General features: G+C 37.8%; 1 protein-coding gene across 1 annotated transcript; it reads right to left on the bottom strand.

Moving 5' to 3' along the window:
- Positions 1 to 8,099: 8,099 nt before the first annotated feature.
- Positions 8,100 to 15,485, bottom strand: mc1r (melanocortin 1 receptor). Its single transcript, XM_067590847.1, has one exon. The coding sequence runs from the start codon at positions 10,684 to 10,686 to the stop codon at positions 9,709 to 9,711; it is 978 nt and encodes a 325-aa protein (XP_067446948.1). The 5' UTR covers positions 10,687 to 15,485; the 3' UTR covers positions 8,100 to 9,708.
- Positions 15,486 to 15,564: the final 79 nt, after the last annotated feature.

The raw sequence follows: 15,564 nt of genomic DNA, 5'->3' as shown, positions 1-15,564 counted from the left end.
GCGCATGACTCTTGTTTGAATTTTTGGTCTTCACCCAACCAACCTGCTAACCCGGCATACTGTACATAATAACACAGAGAAAAATGATGGAAATACGCAGAAGGGGTCACTGAGTTCATAACAATGCTTCAGATTTGTTATTAATGTACCACAAGGTCTTGTTGTTTTGGCCTCCTTAATTGAGACAAATAGACAACGTGTAAACAATTTCAAGGCTTACATATAACACATGTACTGTTCCTCCTAACTATACGACACAGTCTTGTTTTGCTCAATTTTAAGTGAAAATGGGATGCAGACTGCAGCTTTTTAGTTATACCCACTGCACTTACAAATTTGTAGTGAATCAGGTTTACTTTAAGGCGATATTCGAAAGCACTGAATACCGTAGCCTCTATATTTACCTTTACTAGAAATACATTTAACCAGACAAACATATTCACAATCCTCTGAAATAACTTCTGTGTGAAAAAGAGACAAATAAAGATAATAAAGTTACAGTAATGAAAAAATCATATTCAATGAAAAATACAAAAATCTAAATAAAATGTAAAGTGAATTAGAAAGAAGCAACAGAATAAAAAATACACTGGAAAATATAATGGATTTCATATTCAGCAAATACATATTTTCAAAATAGTTGGGATTTTACAGTTGAATACTCAGCAGCAAATACACTGGCAGAGTTGTTCAAGTCATACAGTGTGCAACATACATTACTGTCAATATTCACATACACAATTCACACTGCATAGCCACCATCTAACCAGTAAAGTTGAATTATTTTTGTCCTGGTAGAGTCTGATCATTGTATATCTCGCCCTTAATTTGGAAACAACTCTGAAATCTGCCCAAAGCCATTGTACTCCAGCACTTGGTCAATAAAATAAGCATTTTGTGGGGGAAAAAAACGTCATGGCTCAAATTCATGCCATATAGCATAGCTTCATTTCAGTTTTTTTGAAAGGGAAAACGGTGAGCTAGACTTTCAAATATAAGTCTTATTCACAGTGAATCCTTAGGATCAATAAACAATAAGAAAAAGAAACTAAAAAATACTAAAAAAACAAAAACAAAACTTAATTCTAAGAGCAATGGGTGTTTTATTAGGCCTAAATGACAAGTAATTTCAACTACGTAGTGGTAGTATCTAGGCTGCTTGTATTGGCTGTTTCAACATTTTTGGACTTGTGCATGTGCGCCACTTACATAGACATAAAGTGTAAACGGTTTTATTGTGTTAACAACTTATATATTTTACATAAAACTTCTTCACAATACAACTGCAGGCCAAATGTCTTTCTTGTTTGACGTACAATTGAAATCTTACCACTTATTACTTTGATATGCCCTCTTCTATAATACTGGAAACATATTCACAGATTTGAACTTCCCTGATCAATAACTCACAAGCGAAACGTTGTTAAGACACAAACTACGCCTCTTTCCTACCGTAATGAGGTAAACGACGAGCTACAACCTAATTTTCACTAAAAAGAGCCGTCGTCCGAGCTGGACTAATAAAGCCGGCTGAGACGTGTAGGGACCGTCTAAAAAGTGCAACACCGAAAAGAGATACTACAGAAATGTTCAATAACTTTACTCTTATACAGTGTAGTTCCCCCCAAATCACTTCACACATCAATGGTCTCCTGTTGATTATACTATAACACACAAATCTTTTGTATAATTTTGGGGATTTGAATTTTGTTGAATTTTCATATGGTTATCAATAGATCATCTCATGGCTGCCTCATGGCCACTGCCTTTAAACCAATCAAATGAAGGATGCATAGGGTGACTAAAGCCCCTTTTACACAGCGTTTTCAAGGTGGGAATGCTGCACCTTTATTCCACCCCGCTGTTCTGTATAAAAGGTATGGACACGGAGTTGGGGGGCAGAGTTGCTCTGCCAATAAGCCGGCTATGGAGGTGGTCACAGAGCCGGATCAACATCTGTGTAAAAGGGACAGCCGTCACGGCAGGACAAGGAACTGATGGGGAGCTGACGCTGTTGTGTTACATGTTATATGTTACATGTCACACCTCTGAATTCCGAACGCTGGCATGCTATGTAAAAGCACAAACAGGGGCAGCATGATGCCGGCTTTATTTTGTTCAGTGTAAAAAAACAAAGGCGGCTTAATGACAGATCTTTCTTACGGCTATAATGCAGGATCTCTGTATAAAAGAGCCATAAGTCACTAGCCAATCAGGAGCAACTTTCAGTAAAGCTCTACCTGCAGTGATCATATTTCAGTCTTTACTGCAAAAGCACTATGATGGGGAAAGATATCTTTCAATACTTAATGTGATTGGATTCCTTTGAAAATTTGCCTCCAGTCCTGATCCATGGTTATACGAAAATAATCTTTTGTTTTTATTGTCTTTTCATTGTAGTTATTAACATAGTTAGTTGAGCTACGGTTGTATACCTGTTCAGACTCAGAAATTTAAATTTGAGCTAGATCTTGTGCATATTTGACTAACTGAAATGTGACTGAATTTAAGCTCCAAACAAATGTATTACTTTTTCAATATGTATATCATAAATAAATACAACAAAGACAAAGACACATGATGTACCTAACCTATCATTAACCATGTGTTGAAATATTACTCAAATTAGAAATTAGGGAAATTGATTTATGTAAAACTAGAAATGTGATTTTTACTTGTTCTTTTAGTTAATATGTTTAAGTACTGTTTGTTTAAAGTACCAGATGTAGAATTACATATCGGGCCTCCTTTTTTTTTTTACTGTCAAAAGAGTTTACTACACAAACTGACTTTGACTCTGACTCTTGACAAAAGGTTTTAGTTTTGCCTGTCCCCCTTTCCCTAGGTTAGAAGCAATTTGAAGACAATGGGAAGAGTTAGAGTTAGAGAGGCATGTACTCAAGACAGAGGGACAGAGGACCTGCCTCTGAGCATGATTCACAATACTGAACCAGTATCAGATGAGGACACAGAAGAGAATGAGACAGAAGATGAACAACAGAAGATGTCATTGCAGAGTGGAGTTCAAACTGAACATGGAAATACATTCAACAAAAAACAATGGAGAAAGTTGCCAGTGGTATGAAAGAGGTTCACAATTAAAGTGAATAGAAAAAAATGGCAAACCAGGGACCAACGTGTTGTACAACAGTTTCTGAAAGAAAAATCCCTGTTGTACCATAGCCTTCAAGAGCCAGCATATCAAAACTCCTCACAACCAGAAAATTCATGATCATGTTTTCATGGAGATATACCTCACTCAAAATATCATGAAGGAATGTGACTTCAAACTTCACAAGATGCCTTGGTACATACGACATTTTCCAGTTGACCCCTTTGGTGTACAAATGTATAATAAAACAGGAATAAGCATAGTTGTACAACACTTGAGAAAGAAGACCCCACTGACCTGATACCTAGATACTACAGCTAATGTTGCATCCAAAGTTCCCAGTCAGACCAAAAGACCCCTTTACTACTCTCTCACTCCTCCTGAAGGTCGTCAGAATGCACCTCCTCTCCAAGTTTGTGAAATGCTGACAAATGAACACTCTATGCCACCAATCATATTCTGGCTAATGCGGTTCCTAAAACTGTCACAGTACACAAAATTAAGACTACATCAGGTTGAAACAGATTACAGCTGGGCACTACTCCAAAGTGCTCTTCTGTCATTCAACAGGGAGAGCATTGTCAGCTACTTGGACAGGCCTTTTGCCATTTCTTCAAAACTGAAGACACAGAAGGATATCAGAATGTTTACAACATTAAACATTAAAACAGAAGACGATGGTTTGAAAGCTTTTGCAACATTTGCATTTGCCAAGTTGCAAAACACTTCCTCAATGACCACAGCACTCAACATCTTCGGCTCACTTTGCACTGTATTAATTGGCAAACACAACACCAATACTGCCAATCTGGAGGCCATGCAGGACTTAATAAACTAATGCAAGTTTCCCGACATGGGAGAAACAGAAAAATTAGAAGATAGTCCCTTAGCTCAGGAGGAAGATGATGAAGAAAGAAGAAATGCTGACACAATTGTTGGCAGATCTCCCTTCACATATGAATTCAATAAGGTGAAAAAAAGGATGCCAAGACCTCACATGATGAGGAAAATCCATACTTCTGCCCAGGCATTGTTGATGTCCTTTTTGAGAACTACCTAGGCATTTTAACCCTTTCTGTTGGGGAATTTGAAAAGGTATGCATCTGACAAAGAAGAAGAAACCTTTGACTCAAGTAAAACAAGGGACATAAACTGCCATGTGGAGAGATAGTTTGGAATTGTTAAACAGTTAATTCTGAAAAAGCAGAGGCAACTGGACAGGGACCTTTGTCAGGAAAATGTATGGCTCTCTACAGAGAGCACATCATGTCTCATAACTTCTCTGAGCAGTAACTCCTTAAACCTATGCTACCAAAAGGCATCACTCAATCTCGAGAGGGTTGGGCAAAGAGAGACGGAGCAAAGCCCCACACTGCCAGCTCCAAATTTTACACTGCTCCAACCACTGCTCCAAAGAGAGCAGAGTCAACTCTGAACAATGACCTCACAAATAAAGGGTCCAAGCCCGCCACAGAGGTGCTTTTTTGCTGATCACTAAAATAAAATGCAATCGGTTTAAAATGCACTAAACTGGTTAAAATCAAATCATTGTAATTTATAGAGCCTGGAACCACTAAACACTTTCCAGAGCTATAAAAACATGGTTAAGCAAGCATTAAGAAACATTAAGCATCAGTGAAGCATCTGTATTCACACCCAGGGTCTGTTCACCCCAGGGCACAGTTCTGCTTGAGTACATCGTCCATAAAATACTCATAAAATCACAAAACACAACAATTTTAATAATGTGAGAAATATTCATGAATACAAAATGAGGTGGACTAGTTCAATAACAGCATGCTGTACCAGCACAGTAGCTTGTGCCGCCAGAGTATTGAAAAATTTAAAATGGAATGAGTTTGCAAATGCTGTATGAAGTGATTACAGTTTTATTGCTCATATACTTGAATGTTGATGCCCTTCCGACATGCAAACCAACTAAAGTTGCTGTGGCTGTTGTAAAACATGCTGAACAGAAGCTGAATTTCACCCTGCACCACAGCGAATTTCAGAGTTTGAGGCCTGACAAACTTATCATAGGCGAGGCAAGTTTCTCATTAAAACTGTTGTACCAGATTGTTTATCTCAAATTAATCCATCTACTGATGCATCAGTCCTTAAAAAGGTTTATGTGAAAATGTCATGAGTTGTGCTGCATAAAATCATATCCAAGAAGAGTGTCAGTTCAGAAGGTCTGGAGTGTGACTTCAGACAAACCAGTCTTGGCAAAAGTGTTGCATAAATGATCCATTCTCAAACATGTTGACAGCAATGTGATTAAACACTTACTTACTGGTCATTTTGTTCATGCTGTTGCATGTACAAAATGACCAAATGAGAGAGAAATAACTTCATTGGTTATCAGATGTCAGATTTTCAAATGTCTTCATAGTCTTCATCCCTATCTTAGTGAAATAAAAATGATTGTCCAAACAGAGCACTCAGATCATCCAACAGTATCTCATTGTCTAAAGATTTGAGTCTTTTTTCATTCACTATGACCCCAAATTGTGGAACTCACTTCCAGCTGATCTGACAGCTGTCAATTCTCTCAGTAGAATGCTAAAATATACTTATTTAAAATGGCTTGTTACTTTTTTTTAATCACATTTGTAACTCTCTTTTGTACAGTAAATGTACTTTACATGCTGTGTATCAATTTGTCAACTGTGGTTTTGACATTTTAGGTAAATAAAGCTAATCATTTTATTATTGTTGCTGACATATTTGAAGATTTTATGGTTTAATGATATGTTACTTTTTCAAACAGTATCTTCATGCCCTTTCAAACCACATGTTTGTGGTTGATCATCTTTCCTTCACAAATGAGCATTTTTTCTCTCACACTCTGCAAGGGTCAAATAAAGATGAGTAGTCCAGAAAGGCTGGCTACAGATTTGGGTAATATTAAATAGATTATGGGAAATAAATAGGTTACACACACATTTAGTAAAGTCATAGAGTAAGCGCAAATGTAAACCAAAATTGATTTTCCTTTCGTCCTGTAGACAGTATTTCAAGATGTGCTGGAATAGACTCGGAAAGGAGGACTGCGTTAACATCAAGTGGCATGATAACACACACCTTCCAGAAAGATGACACCAGTTGTGGGATCTTTGTCATGCAGGTGGTTCTGTGCAACAAGTTGTTTTTATGACAGATAAAACATGTCGTTGTACTGTGTAAGATCATACACAGTACATGTGTTGTTTTTCCATCCGTACAGATGGCCAAGATGATGGTGATGGAATTTCCACACATACCAAAGACGTTTCACATTGACTCATCAAAACAATCTTCAAAATCTAAGAAGAGACATGGCTGAAGAAATTCTCAGAGGATCAGGTATCGTTCAAAAAATTTAATTAATATGTTGAACACTTCACACAAATTTAACAGTAATATCAAGTATATTACTGTTAAGTAGATTCAATTTTTTTATTTTTATTTTTTTCAGTTTTAAAGGACAAGGTCTGTTCCTTCTGTGGAAATGAGGACCTGCCCACAAATGCTGTTGATGGTGTTTGGGTGAGACTTAATGTTTAATTGTTGTAAAATATCAATAGATAATCTGAATAGTGGACAAACTGTAGATAATCTGGAGTGAAATTCCAGGGATAACATTATAGTCACATCAGATATTGTATACTTTTATGCATTACAGACTTCCTAAAGTTAGCATTTTTTAAATATGTTTAGGATTCCCATTTTGATATCAAAATGGGACTCTTGTTTTTTTTTTTTTTACTACTACAATAATTGTAGTTGTACACTCACAAACTGCATGTCAGGGAAAATTAGTTCAGCCACAAGTGATTTCAAACAAGCATAAGTCAAGCTCAAGTTCGTAAAAACAAGCATGAAGTGAAGTCAAATTTAGGATTGTGGATTTATTCATTAATAATGTACAATAAGATGTGTGGTATAGCTATTCAAGGAGTGTTTGTTTTGCCATATTTAGTTTTCAATTTTCATATCATTTTACTGCATCAAAACTCGTGTCAAAATGTTTCAGAATCTCAGTTGATGTCTTAAGACCACTGCTTTGAGTGACTGAATTTCATTGTACAGATGTTTTTTTGCTGTGTAAATTTGTTATATTTATATATATATATATATAAAACAAATTTACAAAAAATTGATATATATATATATATATATACACACACACAATACACACACACATATATATATATACACACACAAGTGTGTGTGTGTAGTTTCTTGAAGATATTAAATGAGTGAACTAGTTTTCATGGCTCTTCTCTTGATGTATGTGATACTATATTTTTATTCAAGACAAATACACCATACAAAACATCATAGGTCCACAGTTGCACCAGTTTGACCATATCACATGATACTTCATACCAATGTAACTTGGAATTCTCACCACAAAAAGAATTGGACAACACCTGTCAAACACGATTGCATATCTTTTCACTTATTGGTCATAAAAATAAATGGAGGTTCACAAATCATTTCCTAAAAAAATATTTTTATTTTGGGACTGTAATGCACCGATAAACTGTTCAGAGTGTCCTCACTTTTCTACTACTGACCACTGGGAAGGGCTCCTTAACAAAAACTTAAATAAAGTAAATATAAGACGGATTGTGTGTTTGAGTCTGTATTCATGAAAGTATCCTAAACCAATGTTCTGGTTTGTGGAAAGCAAACAGGACACCTTCTTACACGGTTTCAATGCTAAAGAGATTCTGGTAAAATTAAGCAAAATTAAGCAAAAAAATCTTAAAAAGCTAGGTGGTTTTGTATAACCATCAGGCATCTCCTGGCGTTAGACATGACACTACACTTTATCTTAAAAAGCATTAATATCATTAAAACTAAAACATTTTCCAAACGAAGTGTTGTAGTAACAGGAGACCATTGATGTGTGAATTGATTCTGAGGACACTACAATGTATTAGTTAGTAAGTTATTGAATACCCCCCCCCCCCCCCCCCTCCCAAAAAATCCCCCAAATTATGCAAAAGCACATTTTTCCAAACTAAGTGTTGTACTATAACCAACAGGAGGCCATTGATGTGACCAAGTGATTTGGGGGAAACTACACTGTATGAGAGTGAAGTTATTGAATATTGTTTGAAGAATCTCTTTTCGGTGTTGCACTTTTCAGACGGTCCCTGCGCATTCGTCTCACAGCTGTGCATTGAGAACAATGTTATTAATCCTGCTCAAAGGACGGCTGTGTTCGTGAAGATTAGGTTGTAGCTCGTTGTACTACGGTAGGAAAGAGGCGTCCTTTGTGTTTTAACAACGTTTCGCTTAGGAGTTACTGATCCGGGAAGTTCGAGTCTGTGAATATATTTTCAACTTTACAAACCCTCTTATGCCCTGCATGGGTCCCAGGCCTGCCAGATGAGGCTATTCATGTGATTTTGCCCATCAGTACTTTTTCTTCCGAACATTTACCGTATTTTAGGGGAAACACATCCACATACAGCACCATAAACAGAAAGCAACAAACCAGAATAATTACGCGTCTCTTCAAATGCCTTCAAATCACTTTCCTCTTTCCTTTCTAACGTTTCAGCAGTTTTCTGCTGTTCTTGTACCCTGCTTAAATAAATTCTGGCCAATTTATTGCTAAATGAACCGCACATATCTTAGCTTAATTCTTGCTGCTAGAATAATTGCAACATTATTCTGATCTCTAAGGAGTGATGATTCTCTACTGCTTTTTATAGCTTCTTTTTTCTGAATGATGCGTAAAATTGCCGATTAGGATGGACGGCGTTAACAGGACGCCTGGGTGGAAGAAATGCAAACACCAGGCCAACCGTGGTAATTTCTTCTCTATAACACATCACATGTTCTTTAAACATTGCAACACTATCAAACCTAAAACCAGTTTTGTATGTTTAATCTCACCCTGAATCTGGATCAAACTGCTGGGATAATGCAGACTTTCGTGCAGGGTTATTTCACTGACTGTGTGCCCAATATGTAACAAACAATACTTGCACACTAAATTCTGTTTTAATTTAATAATACAAGAAATTCAGTTAAGGCATATAATTTAACATATTTACAGAGCAGTTTTTCCAGTTTCTTTCTGAACAGTATTGATTTAAGAGCAAAGTTGGGACAGATCAACAAAAAGAGGCACTACTGTATATATAAATTGATTTACAGAAGAAAGATTTTTTAAAGATTGTGTCCGGTATTAGTCAGATAACCTTCTGACTCTCTTAACTAAGAAAGTTTACTATCTCAGTATCCCTCTCACTGCTGGATTAAACGTCCAGATGTTTCACAGCGCAGGAACCTGTGCGATAGCTGTGCCGTAACGCAACAATAAATAAATACCCAAATAAAACTGAAGCCATGCGTGGAAATGATCAGCAAATCCACAATGAGATGTATAAAAGTCTGAGTGTGACAGAGATACAGTCTTAGTCTATTATTGAGAGGCATCATTTGCCAGTTCAAGCGTACATCAGCCTCGGTTTACTTCTGCTTCTGACATGTACATTCAGGAGGAAGAGATAGCCGAAGTTGTGGACAACCTTATTTTCTCTCGATTTCTTCCTGAATGTGTGTGTGTGTGTAGCCTATATATATATATGATGTCACACACCGAAGCACCAAGAACACAGGACCAGCTCCTGCAAGGTTTTACGCAGCTCCTGGCTCCTGTAGGCGTAGATGAGCGGGTCGATAAGCGAGTTGCAGATGATGAGAATGAGGAAAAGGTTAAAGTTTCTGAAGAAACAGTTGCAGAAGGGGCTGGTGGGGCAGGTGAGGATGAGGATGAGGTGGAGGAAGAAAGGACCCCAGCATAAAATGAAGACACCGAGCAGGATAGTCAGCGTAATCGCTCCCTTCATGCTCGTGGACTGGCGCCTGCTTTTGTGGAAAGCCATGATGCGCCGGGAGTGCACGTGCGCCAGGAGGAACATGTGCAGGTACAACACGGCGTTAAACACCAGGGTAGTGCAGAAGAAGGTAACGAGGCACACGATCACAGCGTTGTCGGTGTGGTACACGATGAAGAGGATGCTGGAGGTGGTGCTGGCCAGCCACACCACCACGATGATGGTCACCGCGCGCTGCGTGGTCATGATGCTGTGATAACGCAGGGCGTAAAAGATGGTGATGTAGCGATCCGCGGCGATGGTGCACAGGAAGGAGAGCGAAGACACCACGGAGCTGCAGATCATCACGTCTATGACATTGTCCAGGTGGCGCAGCATGCCCGGGTGCAGGTCCAGCAGGCCGTGGTCATTGAGGAGCATGAACATGGTCTCCACCACGTTGCTGACACTGACCAGCATGTCGGACACGGCCAGGCAACAGATGAAGTAGTACATGGGTGAGTGCAGGTTGCGGTTCTTGATGATGGCTAGCACCACAAGGATGTTCTCCACCAGGCTGATGAGCCCCAGCGCCAAGAAGAGCTCCTGAGGGATGCGGATCTGCACGCAGCCAAACGAGTTTCGCTCTCCGGTTGTGACGTTCGTGTCGTTCTCTTCCATAAAGTCATTTAGCGGGCTGAGATCCGCATGGAGGATGAAGGGGTTATGCTGGGTCCTGTTGGCAATTTCCATGTCTAACCTCTTTATGATGACAGGTTAACAAGATGTTGGAGTTTGCTGCAGCACAGAGATAAACTTAGTGTTTTACCAGAATTTCTCTTTGGTTTGGAAGTTTTTTTCGGCTTCAGCTGGTGCCTCACAACCAGTGGGAAAAATCAAGCAATTCGCCCGAACAGCTGTGCGATTGTTAATCCCATCAACAAGTTGAAAACTAAAAGCTTCCTCCTAATAACAGTTTGTTATTGATTATCATTTCAGCCGTTTATAAATGCTTATCGGCTGTTGGAAGATCAGTCAACCTAACGCACCATAGCAGTCCGTGTAAAATCTGTCTCCTCGCCCTCTTCTTTCTTATTTGTGCAAATTGTCCAGCGCGAAGATCCATAAAATGTCCTTCTCCATCAAAACATTTCGCTCACAATACATGTCTTATCACTTGTGTAAGGGCGCCTGTCCCACCCATCCGGAAAGCTACTCGTATCACTTCAAACTATTCCGACTATCATGATGACAGTGATAGAAGTGTCTTTGGTACCCCGGGAGTTGGAGACTGTGGCTTGCTTGAACATTTCTCAAAGTGATGCTGGACTCTGAAAGACTTCAGGGGGACTCCTCCTCTCACGCAAGCGTCAGCTGGGCTCCACTTCTGTCTCCACAGTAATGTCTGATAGGCATGCAGAAAAATGGGACAGGCCTAGTTTGTCATTATAATCAACTATAGCTGCTACACTGACCATGGCGTGTGTGTTTCTTTTTTTTTTTCTCTCTATGTGCGGCTACGCGGCCCTCCAACAGGTCAAATCTACATAGAACTGTGTAAAAAACGAGTACAAACTGTTTGAAAATGATTATAATGAAAACAGAAATGCAACCTTGTGGGTTTTTTTCATTGCACATTAAAGTAAATCAATCAAATCGACGTATATCCGTGTAGTTAAAACGATCTAGTTAATCCAGTACCAGTTAATATAACAAACTGCATTATCACTTGGCAAAACTCAAAGTGCACGCAGTAACTGAGACTAGTCTATGTGGCAGGTAGAAAACCCCGCTCCGCCCCGTCTACATTCTTGGTGTATTTCAGCTGTTTCATTTTAACATAGTAATGACCTCTCCCTCTCAATGAACACTTTCACGCACCCTGCGCAAAAGTCTACGCTTCACTGATCAGCCCTCTGCTGAGACACTGTAAACTTTTTTTACTTAGTGCACTTCATGAAGCGCTTTAAAAAGCACTTTCTTTTGCAATCATGTATGCAGTTAGCGCCCTGTTTAAACTGCCATGTACACTGAAAGAGTTACTGTTCGCTGTAATTGTTCTTCCTGTCCATACTGGCTGAAAAGAAATTCATTCCTAAAGTGATTTCAGTGTAAGTGATTGAGGTCAAAACCCCTCTTCATTCTGTGTAAAAATTAGCTAATTAGGCTTCAGCAGTCTGAGTTTAACAAATCAATCACAAGTCTGGCAGAGTTACAGTATTTAGCAAAATTACAGCTAACAAAAAGTCTTTCATTGTACATCTGTGAGATTTGTTTTAAGACAGACTGAAAAATATGAACATATTTAATTCAACCCCAAGTTTGAGTTTGACTCCTGGTTTCTCTTATGTTTCTATAACTGTGTAGATTTTAAACAACTGAAACAGAGTTTAGAAGTCAGGGGGTTCAGATTTAGCAGAAAACATTGTTGTTGACTCCTCAGCTCTCAAGTCATGCAAAAATTAAAGTAATTAACGATGAACTCGTGTTTGGGACTTGAAAGGAAGAAAATGTCAGCTGAACAAAGAATGGTGATTATAAATAGAATATCTGTCAAAACAATTCGAGTGTTATTGACCTGCAGAGAAAACATATGTGGAATCATCCATAAGGCCGTTTTCCATTTGAGCAGCACTGCAACTGTTGTTAAATGACTGGATTTAACAGCAGAGTTTGGAAGTTACATTTTTCTCACCATGGATTATATATGTAAGTGCAAATATAATGATATTTAGGTATAAATATAAAGAAACAATGAGTGTAAAAACATCCCAAACTGTTTTGCACTGCAAAACAACACAGCAGACTTTGAGAAACTCAATAAACAGCATTTTGGAAATTGGCAGCTCAAAGTATGTTCAAGTGTCTTGGTTAAAACTGGACTAAATGTGCTTGCAAAGTTTGTTACACATCTAGTATTCAAATTGTTTTAGCATTATTTAAATGACTAACCCAACCTTGAAATAAAGTCAGTTTAATGGTGTAATTAAGGTGAAAACCTGATCAAAATTAGCCTCTAGTTTGAACCTAGGCAGCTCTATGTCTTTTCACCTACACATCATAAAATTAATGTCAGTTAAATTTGAAAAAAAAGAAGGAAATCAAGTGGTTTATTTATTAATTTATTGACAAGACTGTTAGATGTGCTGTGTTACTCAATATGCAATCTTTAAATTGATATAATTGGTTATTACTTCATAACAATGAATGAATTAGGATATCATCACCGATTCATTGTGAATGTTTTCACATTTACTAATAGAGGTTTACTTTGAAAACAGACCTTTACAAATTATCTTTTAACTTCCATTTGTGGGTGTGACTCAGAAAGATTTGTTTTTAATTTTCAGTGTATATTGTGCCATCAAAACTTTAGGCCTTAGATTTTATTAGACATAGTGTAACATTTCAGCCCTGTGTTCACTACTTCATACCTGTAGTCATGTAAATCCCACTCAGGCTAAGCTCAACGTGGTGAACCATCGATTGAACAAATGATGCTTTTAGGAAACGCACATTTAGAGCTGAAACTGTTGATCAATTAGTCAATCAAGAGAGAATTAAGTGGCAACTATTTTGATAATCCAATCAATAGTTTAAGTTATTTTTTCTAGCAAAAATGCCAAACATGATCTAGTGCCAGCTGGAATTTGCTGCTTTTCAAGAGGACAACACCCTGGGAGTGTTGTCTTCTTTATCAGTTAATCAAATAAAGGATTTACACATAAATCAATAATAAAATAAACTATGCACTATTACAATAGATATGTTGAAAGAAACTTTTACTTTCTTTGTTGCATTGTTGGATATGGAGGATTACTGTATGTTATTGATTTAGATTTGCTCCAGGCTTTTATTCTGAGATCTAATACCTGTCATTAACTATACAGTCATGACTGAGAGTGGTGGCACCATCAGGCAGCCTCTGACCGCCGCAACACAGCTCCTTCTGAGGCACTGATATGAAAGCCTTTCTATACTGACGACCGATCACATGAACAGTTCTCACAACCTCAACCATAGCTCCAGGTGAACTGGGAACAATGACATCATTTGACCATCAGTCACACTGTGTTATCATGTGTCCCACTGAGTAACAAAGTTAGCGTATGGAAAGCCACAGTATGTGTAGAGAGTCATTAGTTCAGTGTCTCCAAGGTTTATGCCCTGTTTGTGAAATAGAAGCTGTTTTGGATGACTGTAATTTAACTTGAATGAAAATCTGTTTGGCTACTTAAGAAAAGAGATGCATAAAATAAAGACTTATCTGACAACTTTTTGTCTTAGCACATCATGAGACTGATTCTGAGGCTGTCAGGCTGACAAGAGACATCTCAGCATCTTACTTCAGACGTAATTATGGTGAAAAATCGACGACACAAGACTGAAATACTTGGAGAATGGTGGAAAATGTGAAGTGATGTTATAAGTAAATAGTTGGTGTGTTGCCATAACAACATTTATAGCCTCAGGTTTATGGTGCAGTGAATCAGCCATCATCGAGTGAGGTCATGAGTATCTGATTACGAGCGCAAAGGAAACATTAAAATCATTTAAGGCAAAATTGATAACATATCTGTCATACTCTCGTACTGGATATAACTTAATGGACGGCAGCAGAATACTGGAAAAATTCAGGCCAGTTCTCTGCGCTGTCCTACTTGGGTGGAGTAAACCACAAATAATTAAATATTGGCAAGATGACCCAGACTGAAATGTGAGACTCTGTGCCAGGAGGGAGGGTGCAAAACAGTGCAGGAAAACAGCAGACATCCTGCAGTAATGATAAGATTTACACAAGAATAAAAAAAAAACACACGCCGCAGGCCCAAGAAAATGTGATCAGATTCTCAGACTGCAGTTTTCCCCTGAAATTACTGTGTAACACAAGTAAGAAAAATAACCTTTTAACCAATGTATTTATTTTTTGAAAAGAGAGGATACCCAGCACTGTTTAAATTGAGTAAATTATGAAATTAGCAGATATGAAACAAAATTAAAATTATATTTATGATACAATCAGAAATTGGTAAATATGAATTATTTTATAAAACCTAGAGAATGAGTAATGTCATGACTGCAGATGAAAAGTCACAAAATAGTCAGAGGATGTTATGATGTGACTGATGACTTTTGTGATCAGAAATGAAATGTGTTTGTTTCAGAAATCTTGTTATTTGGTAGGAAATCACAGAAGGCCGAGATTTGGGTAAACACAGTTGTTGTTTATAAAAGAACTTCATATTTATTAACTTTTGATTTTTCTTCTTTTTTTTTTTTTTACATCAGAATAAACTCTGTACAAGCTGATTATGGTTACAGCTTCCCCCTCTCCCCCAAAATGCTTCTGTGAAAAATAATGATTTCTCCAAACTGGTTGCACATCAGTGACATGTCAAAAATTAACTATAAATGTGTTTCTAAGAAATAAAGTTTTATTAAAATGTCAGTAAGACTTATAAAACAGAATCCCTAGAATGAAAGAGGTTAATATTCCATTTGCAAAAACAGATTTAACCGATTAAAAATGCTTGACGGGAACGATGTGCTTTAACGTGATTAATTAACCTCCCCATTTCACCTCTGCATTTTCATGAAGCGGCCCACTGTCTGTGAGCATGAAAAATTCTC

This window comes from Thunnus thynnus, chromosome 1, assembly GCF_963924715.1.
Source record: "Thunnus thynnus chromosome 1, fThuThy2.1, whole genome shotgun sequence".
Classification (NCBI taxonomy): domain Eukaryota; kingdom Metazoa; phylum Chordata; class Actinopteri; order Scombriformes; family Scombridae; genus Thunnus; species Thunnus thynnus.
Note: the sequence above shows the minus strand (reverse complement) of the source record. Positions and strands in the feature narration are given on the sequence as shown.